Raw genomic sequence first — 23,460 nt, 5'->3', positions numbered from 1 at the left:
TAAAAAAGTTACAAGTTTGACTCTTAACGACACAGTTTGTTGGCCTTTTTAGTTTTAGCCAGTCAACTATAGGCAACCATTGGAGTCACAAGGCAGGATTTACTCAATACACACTCTCGGATAGTGGTTGTGGGTTTCTCTCGTTACTCTACCCTAGCTTGTTAGACCACAAGGAGGTAAACCAACTTAATTAGGTTGCTTCAGAGAGTAAAACTTAGAATCTTGTGATTACCAAACCAACTATATATCCTATCAACTTAGCTTGGAACAAGTGGACAACCCTCCATCTATGAACATTTTTTTATTCAAAAACGTTTAAAATCTCATATCGGACTAACTAAAGATGGTAAACCAAACATATTTCTTTTTTAGTACTACTGACTCTGTTATAATGCAGTATCTGTAAGCACAAAGAGTTAATACCGCCTCCACTGAAGTTCGAACTCACGACCTCCCATATGGAGAAGCAACTTGGTGCCACTAGATCACAAGGTCCTAAAATGCAACATATTTATGATTGTTATTATTCCATTTCTTGCATCTAAATCCATGGGCCAAATGTCCGGCCACTATGTTTTGGGTGGTGTTTGAATTTGACTATATAGTTTGAACACATTCAAACTAAACAGATTCTCTCAGATTTTGTGGTATAATAAATCAAAGTAATGCGTATAGTACAAAACAATAAAAAGACAATGAATATTTATAGGGCAAGAAAGTTGATAAAAAGAAAACATTTTTTTTAATAAATTTTTAAAACTAATATTACTGTGTATTGTTTACGTGTTGTAACGTAACAGAGTTTGTTCATAGAAGAGAAGGAAAAAAGTGTTACTGTAGGAAGTTAGGAAGTGACATCAGCAATGGGGACAACCAACGAGCCATGCGCAATTGAGCGGTCCTCACCAGTCTCTCTCTCTCCCCTTTCCCCATTCCCTTTTATAACACCTTGCTTTCTCTCACTCCAAAGAACTTGCTTCTTAATTAATTCCCACTTCCTCGATCTTCTCCTCTTCCTTCTTCTTCTTCTTCCTCTCTGATCTTCTCAGAACTCTATCCATTGGGCTGAGCTGAGCTGAGCCAGAAATCATCATTCTACTCAGAACCCTCACCTCAACTCTCTCTCTCATCTCCCCTAGCTAGCTAGCCAGTCTTTGCTTAGCTTCCACAGGTAAGATTTGATTTTCTCCCTTCCCCCACCTCCATCAATGCATTGCCATGCATGCCAACCATGTTTAATTTTTTTGAGTGACGAGGAAACCCTCAGCTACTACTTAGGCTATTGGCCTGTTTTCGATATCATCAATTCTCTAAGTTTCAGTGAAATTGTGAATTGGTGGAGCTGGTTATCAACCCTGCACCTCGTTGGTCGTCAAGTCTTCAGGCTTCCGTTAGAACTCAATTCCTGTGCTGGTTGGTCTTCAAATGGTCGTTTTAAAGGAAAAGGATCACAAGAAAATAAATCAGTTTATGATGGGTGGTATAGCTTATTTTGAGAGTGTAGTGCCAAAGAAAGGGAAATTAGGGAATAAGGTTGAGGGATAGATGTTGCTATGTGGATTGGAGACAAACAGACACCGGAGTCAGAGAAGTCTCTCTCGTAGTTCTCCATTTTGCAATCATTCAAATTCCCATAGATCAATGTTTGTAGAATTCCGCATGTTTCCTTTCCCCCTTTGTTCCTCTTTCACTTGCCCTTTTTTCAAGCAGCTTCACCCTATCAATCTAACGCGTGCCTATTTACTGATCACGTCACCCTTTCTTGTCCTTTTGCTGTCCCTCCCATCCCAACTTCTTCCCTGACATTCTTCATTTCTTTAATTTTTTTCTAAGAGTCCATTAACAATTCACTTACCAACTGTTTTAAGATGCGGAGCGGAGTTTATTTTATTGTGTGTTGTAAAAGAATGTTTTGTTTTTTGTTTTTTGAAACGTTGGGGGGAAGACTTATGTTGTTGGAGAAGAATGATTTGTGCACTTTCCGCCACGAGACAACATTATTATGCCACTGACCTTTACTTAATTATAATCTATCACTTGTCAGTTTCTTCGATCCAGGCATGGAACAGCGTACATACTGGCGATCGAGACTACTCCACCCTACACCTCTAGACTTTAAACCCCCTCCTGGTTTTCATCAAATTTAACACCAAACTTTCATCATTTGGTTTCCTCTCCTTTTCATCTCTTCCCCTTCTTTTAACCCCACCATTTTCACAATTACCTTATTTGTTGTTTCTACCATACCAATTTACAATAAACAAAAAGGATAAAAACAAATCATTCTTTTTTTTTTTAGTACGACCCACATCTGGCCTGGTATCAGGTAGTCACATTAAGTTTAGACCTTAAGATAAAATAATTTGAATTTGGCTTAACTCGATACTTCAGTAGTCAGTATTCGAGAGAAGATATCAAGATGGGCAGATCCCTTGTGCACACAGCCATTTGGGGTTACTAGTGTATTGTTTTTTTTTTTTTAGTATTATTATATTTATATATATAGGAAAAAGAAAAAAGAATTGATGAGGGGTGCTTACCACCAAACAGGTTGATGATTATATCTGAAAACACTTGTTACCTTTCCAATTGTAGGGTTCATAATTTCTATTCAATTCTTCACCTTTTAGGCCTTAGCCTGTTCACTATATCTGTCTTCATTTTCCCCTTATATTTCACACTTAATTGCTACTGATTTCTGCTATGATATGATTTAAGCATGATATATGGTGGATGGAGTAGCAGTAAAAGAATGAATAGTATCTATACTCGTTAGTTCATCTTAATTCATTACTTTGGGTTTAATAATTTGATGCAGATCAGATCAGAACAGTGTCGTCATGGATACAGATGAATCATGCACTGTTCCTCCTGGGTTTCGATTCCATCCCACGGATGAAGAGCTTGTCGGATACTATCTTAGGAAGAAAGTTGCGTCGCAGAAGATTGATCTTGATGTGATTAGAGACATTGATCTCTACAGAATCGAACCTTGGGATCTTCAAGGTATGTATAGGAAATATGTTGTTCTTTGTTTCATCGTACTGTGTACGTATAGTACTGCTAGGGTTTCTTGAAGTTTGTTGGGTGGCCGGGGCTCTAAGAGCCAAGTCCAGCATGCTGCCATTGAAACGTGACACTTATTTGGTCTCAGAGTAATTATGGACCTATAGTTGAGGCTGGTAGGTGTTGGGAAGGGATTGATTTTTATAGAGTTGAATTTTTGAGTTGCAGATAAATGCCGGATCGGGTATGAAGAGCAAAACGAGTGGTACTTCTTCAGTCACAAGGACAAGAAGTATCCGACCGGGACGAGGACGAACAGGGCGACCATGGCCGGATTCTGGAAGGCTACCGGCAGGGACAAGGCGGTGTACGATAAAGCAAAGCTCATCGGCATGAGGAAAACCCTCGTATTCTACAAAGGCCGGGCTCCAAATGGTCAGAAAACTGACTGGATCATGCATGAATACCGCCTTGAATCTGAAGAAAATGGCCCTCCACAGGCAACTTCTATTCCCTTTATTCACCTCTCAACTCTAACTCTTTCAATTCTTTATGGAAATTTATTTTTCCCTCCGTCTAAAATTCAATATAACAAATCTTTAGATCAACTTTAGTACATTCGAGTTACAGAATATAATATCATCGGGTAACCCTAGCCAAGTTAGTCTAAATCTGTTAGATCCTTTGTGTTTTGGAATTAGACCCTTTGTGTTTTGGAATTTAACTCAGGACCCATCCCATTTTCCTCCAAAGTGTGAGGTGTTGATGAATGGTTTGAAATTTTTCATGCAGAATATATGTTTTGTATAACCTATGACTAGTCATACATATATATATGCTTGAAACAAATTAATTAGAATGACTCCTAGTGGCTCTAAGTCAAAAGACAATTTTACTTTTGAAGGAAATTAAACAGTGTTCAACCCCCTTTTTTTCCGGTCATTAAGCTTTGAAGATCTATAATATAATCACTACTCATTCAACCTTTCAATTGTCAAAAGGAAATAATCCCAAATCATCTCCTTCCTCCACGCCTCTTTGCCTGTTTTCTGCTACTATATATACTTCAATTCTTTGACCTATCTTACATGGAGAGTACTAAACAAAAGTTACTTTAATTTAAAACACGGCTGGAAATTATGAAATTTCGGACCACCTAAAAGTGATATTAAATCAAGTCAAAAGTCTTGTTCCGACCACTTTTGGTATCCGAAAAAACCTTTGTTGCTATTTCCGATCACTTTTTACTTTCAACTTGATTTAAGATTACTTTCAGATGGTCGGAAATTCCATACTTTTCAGCAGTGAAAGTACCATTTTATTTACTTTCTATTGATCTTGTTAGGGTGATATAGCCAAGACTCTCTAGTAGTCTCGATCCTTTCGTTTTCTTTTTTACTTTGTATGAAAAATAAAAAGTTAACACTAACATTATCAATTTAGCTAGCATGCTTAGAAGAAGCATGCTCTCTAGTTGCATGCCTTTGTACTTTGTCTACTATACGTACAATATATGAATATAAATAGTTTATAATTTCTTTCTCTTCTATTAATTGTATCATGTATGATCAACACTGGTGCTGATAGTAGAATAATTCTGGGTTTATTGGCTCTTTGTGCTTCAGTAGATTGAAAAAATAGTTATGAACAGATACTACATTGTAATAGAGTCAGTAGCATTCAACAAAAATTAATTAATTGTGATGTATGTGGTGCAGGAGGAAGGATGGGTGGTGTGTAGAGCATTCAAGAAACGAATCACCGGACAAGCGAAGAGCATGGAAAGCTGGGAATCCAATTTCTTGTACGATGAACCCAACATTAACAACATGGATTATATGACAAGGCAGGCGGCGGCGGCGGCGGCTCCGAGCAATTTCATGGCGGCGCAAACATTTCTGTGCAAGCAAGAGCTAGAGGCCTCAGAAAACCTCACTTTCATGCACGCCGATCAACTCTTCAACCAGCTTCCCCAGCTGCAAAGCCCCTCCCTCCCGCTCCTCAAAACCCCGCTCCTCCCGGAGAACCACCGCAGCAACGCCAGTGAAGACGACGCCTCCGCCGGCGAGCAGATCAAGAAGATGAATTGCGTAAGCGACAAGAAAGTGACGGATTGGAGGGCGCTGGACAAGTTCGTGGCTTCCCAGTTGAGCCATGATGTTAACCAGGAGAGCTTCGAAGATCATCATGGGTGTGACGAGATGGGATCGTTGTTGTTATTGCAGAGCGAGATGAGGGATAATAATGGCGGCGGTGGTGGTGGTTCCGGCAGGTTGAATGACTTCTTGAGTTCCGGCAGCTCAGAGTTTGACAATATTGGTATTTGCATATTTGATAAATAAATAATGAATTGAAGAGTGCATGCGCGCATGGGAAAAACATCGGAGCTGATCTGATGAGACTCGTACTAAAATTCGATCTACCACGTACTATGATTTTATGTTCAAGATTATCAGTGGGTATATATTATATATATATGATAAGAATATATATTGATGATGATATATATACTATTCTGCAATGTAAAGATATATTTGGCTGTGAGATCTATCCACAAAACCACACTCAATGAGATGAAATGGGTGCCATATATATATTTGCTCCATCCAATATAATAAACTACAATATGTATCCACTATCCAGGACTAGATAACATGATTTTTTTTGTTAGTGTTATTGTTCAGTTTTTATAAGATCATAATATTTTTTTTGGAACGAAAATCATTGAAATCAAAAGATAAAAAGAAGAAAAAAAAAAAAAAAACAGCATGTACTATATTATCACCTAGTAATAATCCTACGAGAATCCAGTATAACATCATCCAATAAAAGTTGTGGCATAATGCTATATGATGATTATTGATCAAGAATTGTTTTGTTCCATTCTCCATTGTGATCTATTCGGTAGAAGTTGGTGAAGGATCAAGTCCAATAATTAGTGGCTATAAGGATTATGCTCGGTGGAGGTCAGTGAAATGCCAAATTCAACATTCTGCCTCTCTTTGAGCTATAACTTTTGGCGCGCTTGATCTTAAGAAATATTATCAAAGTCAAGTCACGAGTTTAAGGTAAAAACTGTGCATGCAGTTAAGATTGGTACAGTAAAAATTAAACTATAACCTTTTGCGTAATACTAAACGTGTCATTAGTACACTTATTCTCTTACAGCACGTTTGGTTCACGGAATGAATTTTGGAATGGAATAGGTAAGGGATAGAATAAGAATTGTATTCTATTGTTTGGTTGGCTGAAAGATTAGACTTTAGTAATTGCATTCCATGGTTGGTTAAATGAATAGAAATGGAATAGGTTTTAAAGATATAAATACCCTTATACAAAATAATAATAATAATAATAATAATAATAATAATAATAATAATAATAATAATAATAATAATAATAATAATAATAATAATAATGAATATGATTATGATATATTGAATGTTATATATATATATATATATATATATATATATATATATATATATATATATATATATTTTATTTATATTTATATACATGTATATGCATGTGTGTGTGAGAGAGAGAATAATAACAATAATAATAATAATAATAATAATAATAATAATAATAATAATAATAATATTATTATTATTATTATTATTATTATTATTAATTATTATTATTATTATTATACAAATACATATTTATATTTATATTTATTTTCCCACTTATCCCACATCGATTGAAAAAGTGAGGAATGGAGTCTTGAGACTCCTATAAAAGGAGCCTCAAAGCTCCATAATTTAAATTGCAATGCTCATCTGCTAGGCAAGCTTGCAATGATCATCCGCTAGGCATGCATATGGGCATGCTACTTAATTTAGGAGGTCTAAGGAGTCTTATACAGTTAATTATATATATATATATATATATATATATATATATATATATATATATATATATATATATAATATCAATGGTGTTTTGAGAAAATATTTTTCTTTTCCCAAAATGTCAATTGCAAACGCTGCAAAATGTGTGTGTGTGTGTGTATATATATATAAATAATTTATTTAAATATATATTTACTGATAGATAAAAATTATAATTAATTAAATATATACATTTATATAATACATTATATTTATTAAATAAATATAAATATTATATAATGTGCAAAAGGTATTTTTGGTATTTGTGATATAAAAGATATTTCCAAGGGCATGGGAATAGCTAATACCAAGGCCACCCTAAGAATGAATATTCCCCTTGTGAAGGTAATAGCTCATTCTTAGGAATGTTATTCCTATGACAAAATGATCCAACCAAACGATGAAATAAGTTTATTTCAATAAATGTTATTTCATTCCTGACCTATTCCATGAACCAAAAATGATATTAGTGTAGAATGTGAGGAATCTCTTTAATTCAATTCATGCAAAGAATCGATCTTTTATATGAATAATTTATTTACTTAGCTTTCTCGAAATAAAATTTGTCTTGGTTAATGTAAACAGACATTAATAGAGTTTTTTGCACTTTTAGTCCCACAACTATAGTGGCACTATCAGAATTGATCCACGACTTTCAGACCTTGCAATTTTAGTCCACGACTATTGTTTTTTTGGCAAAAATGGTCCTTCCGGCCACTTTTCCGTCAAAATTCCACCGAAGTAAAATTTTTTCATTTTTAAGAGGGCTAAATTTGACATTTCCCTTAACAATTCTTCCTAGATAAAAAAACAATTCTTTATTGCAAAATATGGCAGCAAACAATCAGTAATACAAGCCTCTTAAACATGTCAACTTTAGCCTTCTTAAAAATGAAGAAATTTTACTCCGGTAGAATTTTGACGGAAAAGTGACCGAAAGGACCATTTTTGCCAAAAAAACAATAGTCGTGAACTAAAATTGCAAGATCTGAAAGTCGTGGATCAATTCTGATAGTATCACTATAGTCGTGAGACTAAAAGTGCAAAAAACTCGACATTAATATTGTTTTAAAAAATAGGATACCACGTTGGTTTTTTAAAAAATACCGGCACCGTATCCTTTTTTAAAAATTAAAAAATTAAAAAATTAAAGAGATACGTGGTCGTTAATTTTTTTAAAAAAACCGACGTTGTATCTCTTGATTTAAAAAATTAAAAATAAGATATGAAATTAGTTTTTTTGGATCTTAGGAACGATTGTACTTAAATTTTGATAATGTTGTGATTGTATATTAGGACTTTATTTAGATACCTTATTTATTTCATTGCATATTGACGGTAAATATGTTACCGGAAATATATATTATTAGAATAACGCAGTGTAAAAGAGTGACAATAGTTGTATTGCCAAGTGTTTTAGTACAAAATAGTCAACGTGTCCCTCCAAGTTGAGGGGAGCCCCTACTTATACAAAAGCTGCTAACGGTAACAACATGAGGCATGAATGGGGAGCTAAGCCTTTAATTCTCTCTCATCAATGGTAGCTTCAATGGTGGCTTCAATGGTAGTAAAGGTGACACCCGTTGTAATCCATGTGGTGCCGGGTCAAATATGGTGCCGGGTCAGATGCTGCTTATGACCCGGGTCGGGTGCCAGCACCATTATCCTGTCACCAGCAAGGTTGCAAAACTCGGCCGCCTAGCAGCCTAAGCGCTAGGCAGCACCGAGCCTTAGAGTTTTGGCCTAAAGGCGGCCAAAACTCGGCCGGCCGCCTAGGCGGCCAAACTCGGCCGAGTCGTTCAACTCGGCCAACTCGGACGAGTCGACCGATTTCGTCCGATTTTGACCATTTTTGACCGATTTTGTTCGATTTTGACCAATGTCGTCTTTCATTAATTATTGATTTTAATATTATTATAACATTATGACTTATAAATTATCATTATTTCATTTATTTAGATGTGTTATTTGAGTGAACGTTGAAAACAACCTCATTAAAATTGTCGAACAACAAGTCTTATCACTATTTTTTTAAAAAAATTTTGGTGCCCGCCTAGCGCCACCTAGAATCCGCCTAGGCGCTAGGCGCTGCCCGGCCGCCCGACTACTGCAACCATGGTCACCAATCCCCCCTACTCCTGAGTACGGATGTGTTTGAGTTGACTAGGGAGTAAGACTGGATTTTCTTGATATCGTGCAGAATCCCGGTTGATCCTGAGTATGTGATTTTATTTTATTTTTCATGCTAGCCGAGACGGGCTTCGGCGTAGGTTGGCAGGCCGAGGCGCGCATTTTGGCCAATCGTGGCCGATGCTTCGGCTGATCGTGGCCGAGACGAGCTTCGACCATTTTTTTTTTTTTTTTGTATGCTGGCCGAGACGGGCTGCGGCCTAGGCTGGCCGAGGTGCGTGCCTCCGAGCGATCGCGGCCGAGGCCTCGCCTCGACCGATCGTGGCTGAGGCGTCGCCTCGACCGCTCGTGGCCGAGGCGTCGCCTCGATCGGTCGTGGCCGAGGCGTCGCCTCGACCGATCGTGGCCGAGGCGTCGCCTCGACCGCTCGTGACCGAGGCGTGCGCCTCAGCCGATCGTGGCTGAGGCGTCGCCTCAACCGCTCGTGGCCGAGGCGTGCGCCTCAGCGGCTCGTGGCCGAGGCGTGCGCCTCAGCCGATCGTGGCCAAGGCGGGCTCCAGCCTATTGTTTTTTGTTTTTTGTTTTTTTTTTTTTTTGAAGGCCGAGACGTGCGCCTCGGCCGAACTGTGGTCGAGGCGTGCGCCTCAGCCAATCTGTGGCCGAGGCGTGCACCTTGTCTACTTTTTGGCCGAGGCGTGTGCCTTGGCCTTGCCAGCTTTTCCTCTGTTTTTTTTTTTTTTTTCCGAAGGCGTTCCGTGGATGACGAAAACGAACCTGCTTCAATAAAAAATATGGGCGGACCATTTTTCCTAAGACGCTTCGTAAATGATGATTATGCTTCAATAAACAACATGGGCGGACCATGAATACAAGATATTATTTCAAAAGATTTCATAATATAAAGCGGGCGGATCGCGATTACCAAACACTAGTCCCAAATGACTACCAGAATATTAAGGAAAATACTTAATCAAATGTTCCAAGTTCCATACCCGATCGATCATCCTTGCAGGTGGTGTGGACTTGTAGATCCTTTCTGCCAATCTTTTTGCATGCTTTTACGTAACAACTGCAGGCTGCTCGTTGATCTCCTCTGACGACTCCTATCTCATTCGGAGTAGGGAACTTCATACACAAGTGTAATTCAATTATTAACTTAAACTTTTAGTTGATAATTGAGATAAAACACATGCTTCAATTTGATATCTACGTCGACATTGACCTAAGACTTTTTGTATTCTTATAAATAGATATATTCATGTACTTTTGTAGATTATAATGATCAATAAGAAAATTCTTCCCAAATTATTGTTCTCATCTGGTATCAATAAACCAAACGATCCATGGTTGCAAACCATGCCAATACTGTCGCCACCACAGCCTCTTGCTCTCGCACCATCTCAGATATTGCCCCTCCAACCCTAGCCCCAATAAATACTATACAGATACTTCATCACTATCCCCATTAATCTTACCTCCTCAAACTACCTATTTTGGAAGATTAAACTTATTCCATTTCTCAGTGATCAAAATTTCAGTGGATACGTTGATGGCACGTTACCATGTCCGGCTTCATTTATTTAGACTCCAGATAGGTGTTCCATTGTAGCCAATCTTGCAGCTGAAAATTGAGTCCGTCATGATTCTTCTATCTTGTACATGCTCATCTCGTCTTTATCCGATGATGTTATGTATGTTGCCATGGGACATGCTACACCTCGGGCTCTATGGCAGGCTATTGAAATCGCTAGGGGTGTTCAATCGGTTAACCGAACCGTTTTAACCGAACCGAATTAACCGAAGTTTTTTTTCCTTTAACCGTTAACCGAACCGAAGTTTGCTCTACCGAATTCACCGAACCGAAACTTTTTTCGGTTAATCGGTCGGTTAACCGATTAACCGAACTTTTTAAAGCTAAAATTTAAAATTTTAAAAATAACACCTAAAATAATAAATTCAATTAAAATAAAATACATATCATAATAAATTCATAACAAAATATACAAAAACAATAATTATAAACTCCAAACATCCATAACTTCAAATTAGTATTTATATTTATATTATTATTTATATATATATTAAAAATTTCGGTTAACCGTTCGATTAATTTGGTTAACCGACCTTTCGAACCGAATTAACCGTTAACCGAAGTTTTAAAATTCCTTTAACCATTAACTGAACCGAAAAAGTTCGGTTCGAAAACGGTTAACCGAACTTTGTCGATTCGGTCGGTTAACCAAAAATTATCCGAAGTTTGCACACCCCTAGAAATCGCATTTGAGTCCTCCTCTCGGGCACGATCTTTGAGTCTCCTTAGTCAACTATATATAGTCTTTGCACCAAGCTCAATCCATAGCAAGGTTCAATAATATAAGGGACCTTAATGTTCTTTGTAGAAAACCTTTAGTTTGAGGGCATATTAAGACTCTCTATTCTAGTTACAGTAGAATTCTTTTTCTCACTCAATATTATTGTAAATAATCTACATTTTATCATTCTTGATCTATTTCTTCCCGTACTTTACAGATTAAACTTATTATCAATGATAAAATTCGTTCCAAAATTATTGTTATCATCAAATAGACTACGATCCACTTGTTGTTTCGAGCAAACAACTATTAATTTAAACTTTTAGTTGAGATTGAACATACATGTTTCAATAATTTAGCTCTTTTGATATCTTCATTCCATGAACCAAACATTTTGTTATAATTTTAATTTTTTATGACTTATAATCCATACTAACAATTATATTATACTTCTTTTTATATACTTTCTTGCATTTCAATCATAGGTGGAACACGAAAATCTATCAAAATCAAACCCAATTCAAGCTAGCACTAAAAGGCATGACTCAAATGTAATCCAAATCCCATGTCCCAACACCATCTATAGAGCAAATCGGGTGTACATACATATATAAAATCAATCTAAACTTGAATCTATCACAAAATTATCGTCTGAGCTGAGGATTTAATTATCGGTTAAAGCTGATCAGCTGGTCCCAAAGACCATTGCTGTTGATGTTTCCAGAAAATAGAACACAGAAATCTAAATCTGAGAGAGATAATTATAATTAAAATAAAAAAGGAAATGGATTGAATGGATAATGAAATGGCCGGGAAGTGAAAGCAAAGTCATGGGTATATAGTATGCAAGAAAATACGTATTGGTTTAGTGGGGCTGTAATCTTGTCTAGCATGCGGTATGCAGTGTGGCCTTCTATTTTTGCATGCTTGTCTCTTTCCATCCACTTCTATATTCTATGCACATATATTCATTTCACCCTTCTTTTACATTTCATTTCCATTTCTCTAATCTATTTTTTTCTATTTCTTTTTTTTTTTTTTGGATAATGAGGTAAACCACATGCGTAATAGCCCACAACTACACTAGAAAGATTATATACGATGTTTGATCAAGAGAATAATGTTGATAATAACTGAATTCGTGATCTGATCTTCAATTCAAGTACAATAATCATATTTCACCCATTTAGTCACACCTTTTGGGGCCTCTTATCATAGTAATTCAGCTGTACACAGAGGCTAGATTTTTATTTACTGCGCAAATGAGTCCCCGGCCCGACAGAGCATCACAGAGAAACTGAGCTGGTCATGCGGGCCACTGACTACCTCATTAAACTGCATCATCATCGATCTTCATTTTACTTGTCTTGTGGTAAGTTTGTCATATATATATCGTGATCTAAACATTTGAACATAGCCTGCAAACCACTGACTACCTCTTCTTCAAGTAGGAGTTTGATTCCTCTTAAATAAGATTTTAACTTCTAGTATAAAAAAAATAATAATAAAAAAAAAATCATTAAAAATATGTTGTTTAAAAAAATGTTAATTAGATCGTGATTCACAGGTAATTCTTGTAATATGAACATATACAAAGACTTGTCTCTAAAATAATAATCTTAAAATTATCTCTATATATAAATCTCATTATACTCCAAAAGTTATTGATATCAATCTATTATTTGTATCACATGATTTATTTTATTTATTATTTTGAAATAATTTTTCATTGGAACTTTTTAGTTCTCAAAAAGTTGCTTCCATGATTACTAAAATAGATACTAAAATACCTTTAATTAACTTTTTATTTTACTAAAAAGTTGTATCTTTTACAAAATTAAAAATAACCTTCAATGGTTCAAAAAGAAAGTCAACCAAAAGAAAAGAAAAAGATTTAAAAATATGAACAAAGAAATTGCATATCACACTTTACCTACACCTTATTATTATGCTTTAAAGATGATTACACTAATTGATTTCTTAATTGAACTTTTAATATTTGATTGATTATCATATATAGTGTTACCACTTGAAAGTTGTAACACACATGTTCACATTACTATTGTTTAGAGACAATCAGGATTTAATCAGGATTTAAGTTCGAGCCTCAGTGGAGGCGTTATTGGTTCTTTGTGTTTCAGTAGGTTGAGAAAGTATATGAACAGATACTACAATGTAATAGAGCCAGTAACTTTCAAAAAAAAAAAAAAAAATTAGAGAAATGATCAAATGAGAATTAGAGATGGTAATTTCTCTCATTCTTATTCCAACCGAGATAGGGGAAAGGACCAAATTTTGAAAATGGGGAGTTGTATCCATTATATTCCTCTCTGAAGACGGAGATATATCCCGCCTTGCTTCGGCATGTCCCCAATACATTAATTAATTAATTTTTATCACACACACAGTTATGAAGAATTAAAGACTTATGTAGTTATGTAATATTACTAGACTAATATTTGAATTTGGTAGTTTAAATAAATATCTTGCCAAGTATCTTATGATTTGATGGCATCGTGGTGCGGTACTTCCAAACGAAAGGTCACATTTTAAACTCACTATGAATAGGTTTGATTGTAGTCACCAAATAAAAACTTAATATTTAAAAAAAAATTACTTAAAACATTAAAAATCATACTAAAAAGGGGCGGGGTGTATCTCCTCAATGCCCTATTCTTTTGCCATACCAAATTACAATGAGGAATAATATCATTCGTTCACGTGATAACATAACTTAAAACCGATCAAAAAAAGTTAAAAACATAACCTTTTATAAAAATTAAAAAAATCTTGTAATTACGAAATCAATTGACAAATTTCCACCGTCCTGCATTTACTATTTGAGTATTTTCATTAAACCTTAGCTTGCATATTGTGTCCAAAAAGGTGAGAGGAAAGAAAGCTCAAAATCATATCCGACCAATCATGTGGCATCAAATGAGTGCAGTACAACAAAACATTATATTACCATTGTAAAAAGAATAGGGGACTAGTTTACGTTCTCATAATTGTTAAGTGTTACATATATGATTGTTGTCCAATCCAAGAATGTCAGAAGTGGAATCTCAGGCTCTGTCGGCAAACTTACAGCCCAACCAAAAGTTTACAGCTAAATGCACTCCATTTGTCCTTTTATGTCGTCTTTGCTTTGCAATGTACTGGTAAAAAAAGCTACATATTCTTTTTTTTTTTTTTCATTAACGTGACATTATATGATATGATTTTTTAGTATTTGATTATTAATTAACATTTTTAATTAATTTATATATGGTCCCTAATAATTTAAAGTCACAAAGAAAAAAATTAGAGGGAAATTCAGGAGAGGGGACAACATTTTCCAAAAAGTATTTATTACCTTTTAATTATTTGTGATTAGGTATTTCAATTTTTTTATGGGTAAAATTTACATGTATAATTTTGTTTAATAATATTATTCAATTAAGTATTATGTTATTTTGTTTGGAATTTTTTTTTCTTTCAAAACAATAACGATAGAATATATTTATATTGGCTTAGTAGAAATTATCCAACGAACTCATGCTCTTTCTCGTAGCCAACCATGCATGCTCAGGCTCATGTTACAGGCATTTGCTAACTCAGCTTGTAGGGGTAGTAATAATCTTAGGGTGGTTGAGAAGATAGATAAGCTAGCTAGGCTGTCTTGGCCAGTGAACGTAACTTGAAAATTCAATTAGGCCACTGAACGAAAAAAAAAAAGTGCAATTAGGCCACTGAACACTCTAAAAATGTGCAATTTCACCTGATAGCAGGTTACCCCCAATTTTAGCAGGTTATCTGCTTACGTGGCAGCTGAATTGGCATTTTTAATAACTTTTAAATAAATTTTTATAAATTTTAATAATAAATTTTTATTAAAAAATTTTAAAAAAAAATAAAAACGACTTTATTTTATTTTTATTTAATTTTTTTTCAAAATTTTTATAAAATTTATTATTAAAATTAATTATTAAAAATTATTTAAAATTATTAAAAATGCCAACTCAGCTGCCACGTAAGCAGGTAACCTGCTAAAATTGATGGTAACCTGCTATCCGGTGAAATTGCATACATTTGAAGAGTTCAGTGGCCTAATTGCACGTTTTTTGAGTGTTCAATGACCTAATTGCACATTTTTTTCGTTCAGTGGTCTAATTGCATTTTCAGGTTACGTTCAGTGGTCAATTTGAACCTTATTCCTATTATTATTTAAGAAGTTCAAGACTAGCAAAAAAATGGACACTACAAGAAAAATGCACATAGACAACGGTTATTAACCGTTGTGGTAGGGGTATACTTTCTGTTGTTGAAGCCGGTGTTGTTGTAGGTCATGCGCATAGACAACGGTTTTTTAACCGTTGTCTTTTCTACCAACGACAACGGTTTTTCAACCGTTGTCTATTAAGTGTTGTTGAAGCCGGTGTTGTTGTAGGTCCTGCGAATAGACAACGGTTATTAACCGTTGTCTTTTCTACCAACGACAACGGTTTTTTAACCGTTGTCTATTAAGTGTTGTTGAAGCCGGTGTTGTTGCAGGTCCTGCGAATAGACAACGGTTATTAACCGTTGTCTTTTCTACCAACGACAACGGTTTTTTAACCGTTGTCTATTAAGTGTTGTTGAAGCCGGTGTTGTTGCAGGTCCTGCGAATAGACAACGGTTATTAACCGTTGTCTTTTCTACCAACGACAACGGTTTTTTAACCGTTGTCTATTTAGTGTTGTTGAAACCGGTGTTGTTAAAAGTCACGTAATAGACAACGGTTATTAACCGTTGTCTTTTCTACCAACGACAACGGTTTTTTAACTGTTGTCTATTAAGTGTTGTTGAAACCGGTGTTGTTAAAAGTCACGCAATAGACAACGGTTATTAACCGTTGTCTTTTCTACCAACGACAACGATTTTTTAACCGTTGTCTAATAAGTGTTGTTGAAACCGGTGTTGTTAAAAGTCACGCAATAGACAACGGTTTTTAACCGTTGTCTTTTCTACCAACGACAACGGTTTTTTAACCGTTGTCTATTAAGCGTTGTTGAAACCAATGTTGTTAAAAGTCACGTACATAGACAACGGTTTTTAACTGTTGTCTTTTCTTTAAAAGACAACAGTTATAAACCGTTGTCTATTGGGTGTAGTTGAAACACCCATAAACTGTTGTCTTTTGTAAAAAAGTCAACGGTTTCTAACTGTTGTCTATTGTAAAATAGACAACGGTTTTTAACCATTTTTCACCTGCTTAAATTATAATTGTATAAAAAAAACAATTTATCCATTCACCATATGTTGCAAAGTGTAGTTACATAATTGTGCACAAGCTAATAAGGTTCAAAATAACAAGTCAAAAGACAACACATGACCAATTCTAATTATCATCCAAGTCATAATACTACTACAACAATTCCCCGAACCAATTCAAGTCCAGATGATCACAACGTTCGAATGACCAAATCATACCTACTCTATATGCCTTGATAGAATATCGGCCCATTCATATCGCACCAGATCAATAACCTCTTTGTCATAATCAACTTGTTGAAACTACATGTAAAAAGTAAGAAAATAAATTAGTATAGATATAAATAATTTGCAATGAAATGAAACTGTCTTCTTACTCTCACCACATTCATACTCAAGCTGTTCATAACAAGATAATGAGTTCCCTAAAGAGAATCATAACAAGTGTAGCCAACAAGTAAAGAAACACACTTGAAAAAGCAATACAAATGCACTCCCCAAAAAAAATGTTAACAGATCAAATACACATGATTCAGGTTCTTGTCTTAGCTTTCAAGTCTTTGGGAGATTACTAGACACCCAAATTTGATAAACAATTCAGATAAAATCTCATGAGAATATAATGCATGAAACTTAAACACAAACGACAAAGAAATCCCTTATTAATTACAAAACATCAAGCACTAAAATGCCCAAAATTTCGAGCTTTCACACGCACTCTACACCCAAATTTCAGAGCAACAAACTTATTCTAAAAAATAAATAATAAAAATCAAATTTATCATCAATAACTGTCCAAATCAAGTGAAAAAGAGAGAGGCTTAAACCCAAGCTAACAAAGCATTAAAAACCTAGAACCATTCTGCAATTAAATAACAGCGAGAAACAAGGAAGAGAGAGTAGAAATGGAATGTAATACCAGTGCTTGAACATAATTTTTATCATCGAAGTCTGGCATATTCTCAATTAAAGTTTTCATGTACGCCATGACAAAGAAACCACATTGGTTACTATCCGGTTGACGAGGAGCCTACAAATGTTAAATAATATTTGCATTACAATTTAGCTATATACAAACACTTATATAGTTAAAAATATGAAATTACCTTGACAATTTCCCAAGCAGTTTTACTGCGTCCTTTCTTTGCATTCGTAGTGGATTCATGAACCATTTTAATAGCCCTTCATCTTGCTGCTGCATCTTGCTGCAAATATGATTTTCAGATGGCGCAACTCTGGCACGTCGCCAAATCTTGCTGCTGCAAACATCAAAGTCGACACGGCTTCCTTGCAATCCTCAGGGCATTCCCTGCATCAAAGTTAGAATATTCGATCATACAGCTGAGCATTGAAAAGAAAGGCAACAAAGTTATTGTAAACTTGATCTCTTTATTCTGCCATGACAGACAACATGAAATGGTAAACAACAGGCCAAACTATGGGCTTTGAGAAGAAGCATAAAAACATCACTGTCAACTGCCATAATAGGTGCCACACAGTACAATTATCAAACATGTTTTTTTTTTTAAAAAAAAAAAACAATAATCAAACATGTTATATACCTCTGTTTACTCATGATTGGAAGATTGGTTGAGATCTGTTCACAATACTGATCTATTAGATCATAACACCTTGAGTGGTTGAGTTCAACCAGAAAATCTTCATACTGTTTCATCATAGACAGAAATTGTAAGTATGAGAATTGCAGTCAAGTAACAAGATAAATAAATTCATATCGCTTAAAAAATTCAAGTAACAAGACCAAATAGTATTCAATCCAAATCTCAATTGTAACATAATATATTATTCTCTGAGTGACTAACGGTGATGCCTTTGGTATATGACAGCAAAACCAGGCACTCCGATGATATGCTATTATGCTTATTTTACACCAAAATAAAATAAAATGAAGTATAAGGAACATGTAATATTCATACATAATCAAACAGGAATTAAGTACAGAACAACTAAGGGATTCAACTTTTAGGCTTTTAGCTAATAATAATAAACACTACAACTACAATGTAAGGTAGACCATGCCACCCTAGTTCATGGTGTAATTTGGCCACCCAAACTTGTAACTCAATCATAATAATTAGACGGTACTAAACTTGCACTTACCCTAGAACTTGAAAACCAATTTTTTCTTTTATAAATGCATCCATTATTCCATTAATCACTTTAATATAGGACTGATCTGATTTTCATTCTATCAAAATATCATTCATAACTAAACTTTTCAATACAACCATAAAGATGGACCTTAGCTTATTCATAACTTGTTGACTAGCAGTGCAGATATTGCATCAAAGGCCTTCTTAGTTTTAGATGAACCTTATTTAACAAGGAAAATGTATATTGCACCAGCAACAGTTGTACTGCAGTATCTAGAGTTCAAGCTCCTTCTCATTTTTAGTCAGAAGTGATTAGATGATCTAATGGAGTGGATAATGGTAATTGGTATCCTGGACAGTAATGAATTGATGGGGGAAAAAGATAATTATTAAAAAAAGGGAAGAAAAGAGGGCTCATATATATATATATATATATATATATATATATATATATATATATATCTTACCAAAAAGATTAAACAGATGGACTAAAAATGTTTTTTTTTGGGAATTGCATGAGTATTGCATTTGCAGAAATCACAGAAAAATATCAGCAATCAAGAGACAAAAGAAAACAAAAAACAAAAAAAAAAAAAAAAAAACAAAAAAAAAAAAAAAAGAGCAAAGAACAGAAGAGAACCTCAGAATTCCAAGATTTTTTGGTATTGCATTAGCCAAAAAGTGGATATTTATTCTTGCTTTGATTTACACCCACATATACACACATACCTCTGCCTCAATGCAGTTTGGTGAAAATGCAGGCGGTAATGAGAATTTACCCTTATTGGTCTACTAATCCCATAGTATAATTTACCCTAAGAATACGGATTTTTAGCATAAATGTAACAACACTGAGGCAGACAGAAATTCAAACCCTAATATATGAAGAGCTAAGGTATGTGATGGGAAAATTTGCAAAGAGGGAAATTCCGCGCTAAGTGTTCTCACTAAAAATTTGCAAAGGGAAACGATATAATTGAAGGAATTATTTTGATTTTGCAAAGAGGGAAATAACATAACATATACTATATACTATGTCCTAATATAATTTTGCAAAGAGGGAAATAACATAACATATATTATACATTATGTACTAATATAATTACGAAGATGATCCAGACCTATAACAAAAAAGCACGACTCAATGAGCATAACAAACCTGAATCTCTTTCGGGAAGGTAGCACTGAACAACATTGTCTGCCTTATGCCTGGTGGAGGCATGTCTGTCTGTTGCACAATTTTCCTTATCTGAGGTTCAAAACCGATGTCTAACATTCGATCTACTTCATCCAAGGCCAGATATCTAATCATCTCCAATGAGACTCTTGCCCTCTCCAATAAATCAACTAACCGCCCAGGAGTGGCAACAAGTATATGCACGCCCCTCTCAAGCTCTCGAAGCTGTCATACAAAATTGAGAAGATTAATTACAAGGATAACTAAACAAAAATTTAGTGATGGGCTCATGTGGACTGTTTTGCTAGAAAGCACATACTAGCAACAAAGTGATTGGCATGTCAAAGGTGAAACTAAACAAAAATTTCAACTTTAGCTCAACAATTCTTAAAATATCAAGAGCAGAAAGTGATGGACAATTCTTACATATCCTATTTATGTAATGGATTAAATGGGTTGTCTTTGATAAATCTATGTGACCTATTAACATGTTCATCTTACAAAAGGTTTTATTAAATGAAGATATTAGAAAGAATAGGACCTGTTGATTTATGGGTGCTCCACCATAGGCAACAACCACATTGACACCAGTCTGATATGCAAACTTTCTAGCTTCATCATGAATCTTTACTCTTTAATCTACTGATCTGAATGCCCTTTTGGAGATCTGCAAGAATGTTAACTGCTCAGATTAGTGTAGTTCTAGAAGGGCATTTTTGGCTTCAAATCCCTTTGGGAATTTTAGTTTATTTTTTTTTTTTGAATTTTTCTGGCCAGTGTTATTACAACATTACTGAGAACTCACATACCAAATGCAAGAAAAGAAAAGCTATAAGAGTATAATATACTGAATTGACAAAGACTGGATATTATAATTCCATTTGACTGAATTCTCTACCACTAAAGATTATTGGATACTTTGTGGCTTTTTCCTAAGATTTGGAATCTTCCATCACAATTTCAATAGTCACCACATGGCCACATCTTCTCCCCTAAGCCACCAGGCTTACTGCCACTTGCCACCATGCAAATTTCTCACACAAATCACCCACCACAAACAAATCCCAAATTCTCCCTCATGGCGTCTCCTTAAACCAATATATAAGCAGCAAAAATGGCACCACAGACAAACCTTGATTAAAAACTATACAAGCAAAAAATGGGTCTCAGGGCTCTGACCTTGACACCTCCACAGAATGGCATTTTCACAAACACTGGGTGTGCACACAAGCTCTCAACTTGTAGCGGCGTTCCCAGCAGAAGAAGCCTCAAGAAATCTTTCGTGGTTTCAGCCAAGAAAGAGAAGAGCGATGAAGAACCCGCCCAGAGGAAGCAATCTTTGTTCACTAGTGTGACGGAAGCCCGCGATTTTTCCCAGGTTAGATCCGCCAAAGATGCCGAGCTTCTTGAAGATGCTAGGGAAGCCACTCAATCCGATTGGAGGCGGGGACGGCGTCGGAGATTGGACGCGGAAAGAGGACGGTCGGCGGAGAGCACTGGGCTGACTGCGGAGATGGCAGAGATGGCGGTGTTTGAGGAGAATGGAGATCGGCGGAGAGCACTAGGTTTGCAAAGAGAGAATGTCTGAGAATGGCGGTAGCGGAAATTTTGTCTTAGAAACTAAAGTGTTTGACGGGAAAATTTACAAAGAGAGAAATTTCTCCCGCTTAAGTGTTCTAACTAAAAATTTTTAAAGGGAAACAATTGAATTGAAGGAATTATTTTGATTTTGCAAAAAGAAAAATAACATAACATATACTATATACTATATACTAATATAATTAGAAAAATAACAAAATTTTATTTTAATTTTATAATAAGCTTTCATTTTTTCAAAATTAAATAAGTATATTCATACCAAGACTATGTGGTCTAATGGTACCCGGGTTGGACTTCCATTTGGAAGGTTGTGAGATCGAGCCAGTAACATTTAAAAAAAAAAAAGTATATTCATGATTTTGTAGGGACCCGATCCACCATAAAAAAATATTAGCTTTATTACCCAGGTTGCTAGACCCAAAATAGTACCAGCGAGTATATATGTACAGAACGCGAGATTCATAATTTATATACTGTAGATTCATAAAATCTTTACTCTAGATTCATAATTTCTAAATCGTAGATTCATAATTTAAATACAATAGATTCATAATTTAAATACAATAGATCCATAATTTTTATACAATATATTCATTATTTCTATACTGCAGATTCATAATTTCTAAACTGTATAGTTATCAAATTATGAACATATAGTTTTATGATTTGTGAATACATAGTTCAACAATTGGGAATATGAACATCATATCGAAAATTATGAATATAGAGTTCAATCATTATGAATATGAATTTCAAAAATTATGAATATATAGTTCGGTAATCATGAACATAGAGCAGTGTGCACCATGCATGGTGCACACGGTTGCACAGCATAATTTGCCCTTTATTACTCGGAGGTTTATTACCCAAACAGCTGGCGGCCCAATTATTACAAAGATCACGGCAAAAGAAATTGGCTATAGCTTACTGTACGATATCAACTATTCTTTCGTATCCATTCTCCACGTGTCCCATGCATGGCGGAATGGTCGATTACCAACATATAGCTAACCTTGTTAGTCATGCGCTAGCCGGAAGGGTCGATTACCAACCCCGGCCCCTATCATACCGCCCTTACCCTCCACACCATACCGCACCATTCGGAACGCCACACCGCACTGCCGGGGCCATTCTAGGCCATGTCGGACCGGCGCGACCGCATAGGGCCCCCAATTTTTGGAAGCCCAATTTTTTAAAAAAAAATATTATAGATATAATCTATTATTTTTTATACTTGATAATTATTATTATTATTATTATTATTATTATTATTATTATTATTATTATTATTTTGAATTCCTAGATTGGTCTTAATTGTAATTGAAAATAAAACTTTAATGAATTGAAATTGAAATTTTGGTGAATAATTTTATATTTAAATATTAACGAAAATAGAACTATTAAATTAACTTTTGAACAACCGTTTAGCTTAGTTTGTTATGGCTTGGTAGGTGTAACACTTTAGTAAACAAGAGTTGGTGTGGCTTGGTGGGTTTAGCTTTGTTTGTTATGTTAGAAATCTTAGGTTCTATCCCTCTTAAGGGCATCCTTAACATATTTCATACAATCATTGTCTTGGTTCTCAGAGACAACACAGAACCAAACTGGTTATATCCTAGATGTTGTGCTTAAGTACATAAGTGTTGGTGTGGCTTAGTAGGTTTAACTTAGTTTGTTATGTTTGACTCTTGTTGTTAACATCTTTGTTTATATTTTATAAAATAATGATGCGCAAAGACAACGGTTTTTTATAACCGTTGTCTTTGTAGTGTTGTGTATTTAAATACGCTTAAAGACAACACATCAACGACAACGGTAAAAAAACCGTTGTCCTTTAAATAAAAAAGAGCGTGCAAAGACAACGGTTTTTAAAAACCGTTCTTTATAGTGTTGTGTATTCGAGTGCGCTTAAAGACAACACACCAACGACAACGGTTAAATAAAATCGTTGTCTTTTTTTAAAAAAAGAGCGCACAAAGACAACGGTTTTAAAC

At 35.1% G+C, this 23,460-nt stretch overlaps 2 protein-coding genes across 4 annotated transcripts; one reads left to right on the top strand and one right to left on the bottom strand.

Annotated features, from left to right (window-relative positions):
- The first annotated feature begins 989 nt into the window (after window positions 1-989).
- Window positions 990-5,458, top strand: LOC109167491 (NAC domain-containing protein 37-like). 3 transcript variants are annotated; one of them, XM_019316512.1, is made up of 4 exons: window positions 990-1,171; window positions 2,824-3,006; window positions 3,235-3,506; window positions 4,725-5,458. In XM_019316512.1, exons 2-4 carry the CDS (start codon window positions 2,841-2,843, stop codon window positions 5,346-5,348), a joined length of 1,062 nt encoding a protein of 353 aa, XP_019172057.1. In that variant the 5' UTR covers window positions 990-1,171; window positions 2,824-2,840; the 3' UTR covers window positions 5,349-5,458. The 3 variants fall into 3 exon arrangements, with proteins under 3 accessions (XP_019172057.1, XP_019172056.1, XP_019172058.1); XM_019316511.1 differs by having other exon boundaries at window positions 2,819-3,006; XM_019316513.1 differs by lacking the exon at window positions 990-1,171 and adding an exon at window positions 1,281-1,413.
- Window positions 5,459-16,660: 11,202 nt separating this feature from the next.
- On the bottom strand, window positions 16,661-21,466 carry LOC109167497 (DEAD-box ATP-dependent RNA helicase 37-like). Its single transcript, XM_019316519.1, has 7 exons — window positions 21,047-21,466; window positions 20,409-20,492; window positions 19,850-20,092; window positions 18,139-18,242; window positions 17,683-17,885; window positions 17,496-17,606; window positions 16,661-16,879 (listed from the first exon to the last, which is right to left on the bottom strand). Exons 1-5 carry the CDS (start codon window positions 21,068-21,070, stop codon window positions 17,750-17,752), a joined length of 591 nt encoding a protein of 196 aa, XP_019172064.1. The 5' UTR covers window positions 21,071-21,466; the 3' UTR covers window positions 16,661-16,879; window positions 17,496-17,606; window positions 17,683-17,749.
- Window positions 21,467-23,460: the final 1,994 nt, after the last annotated feature.

This window comes from Ipomoea nil, unplaced genomic scaffold, assembly GCF_001879475.1.
Source record: "Ipomoea nil cultivar Tokyo-kokei standard unplaced genomic scaffold, Asagao_1.1 scaffold3169, whole genome shotgun sequence".
Lineage (NCBI taxonomy): Eukaryota > Viridiplantae > Streptophyta > Magnoliopsida > Solanales > Convolvulaceae > Ipomoea > Ipomoea nil.
Note: the sequence above shows the minus strand (reverse complement) of the source record. Positions and strands in the feature narration are given on the sequence as shown.

Coding starts and splice junctions, on each gene's coding strand:
- LOC109167491 (XM_019316512.1), top strand. CDS start 2,841: ATGGATACAGATGAATCATGCACTGTTCCTCCTGGGTTTCGATTCCAT. Junction 3,007..3,234: donor CGAACCTTGGGATCTTCAAG/GTATGTATAGGA, acceptor TTTGAGTTGCAG/ATAAATGCCGGATCGGGTAT. Junction 3,507..4,724: donor AAGAAAATGGCCCTCCACAG/GCAACTTCTATT, acceptor TATGTGGTGCAG/GAGGAAGGATGGGTGGTGTG.
- LOC109167497 (XM_019316519.1), bottom strand. CDS start 21,070: ATGCCATTCTGTGGAGGTGTCAAG. Junction 20,093..20,408: donor GAGCACCCATAAATCAACAG/GTCCTATTCTTT, acceptor TTTGTATGACAG/CTTCGAGAGCTTGAGAGGGG. Junction 18,243..19,849: donor CCTTCCCGAAAGAGATTCAG/GTTTGTTATGCT, acceptor ATGATGAAACAG/TATGAAGATTTTCTGGTTGA.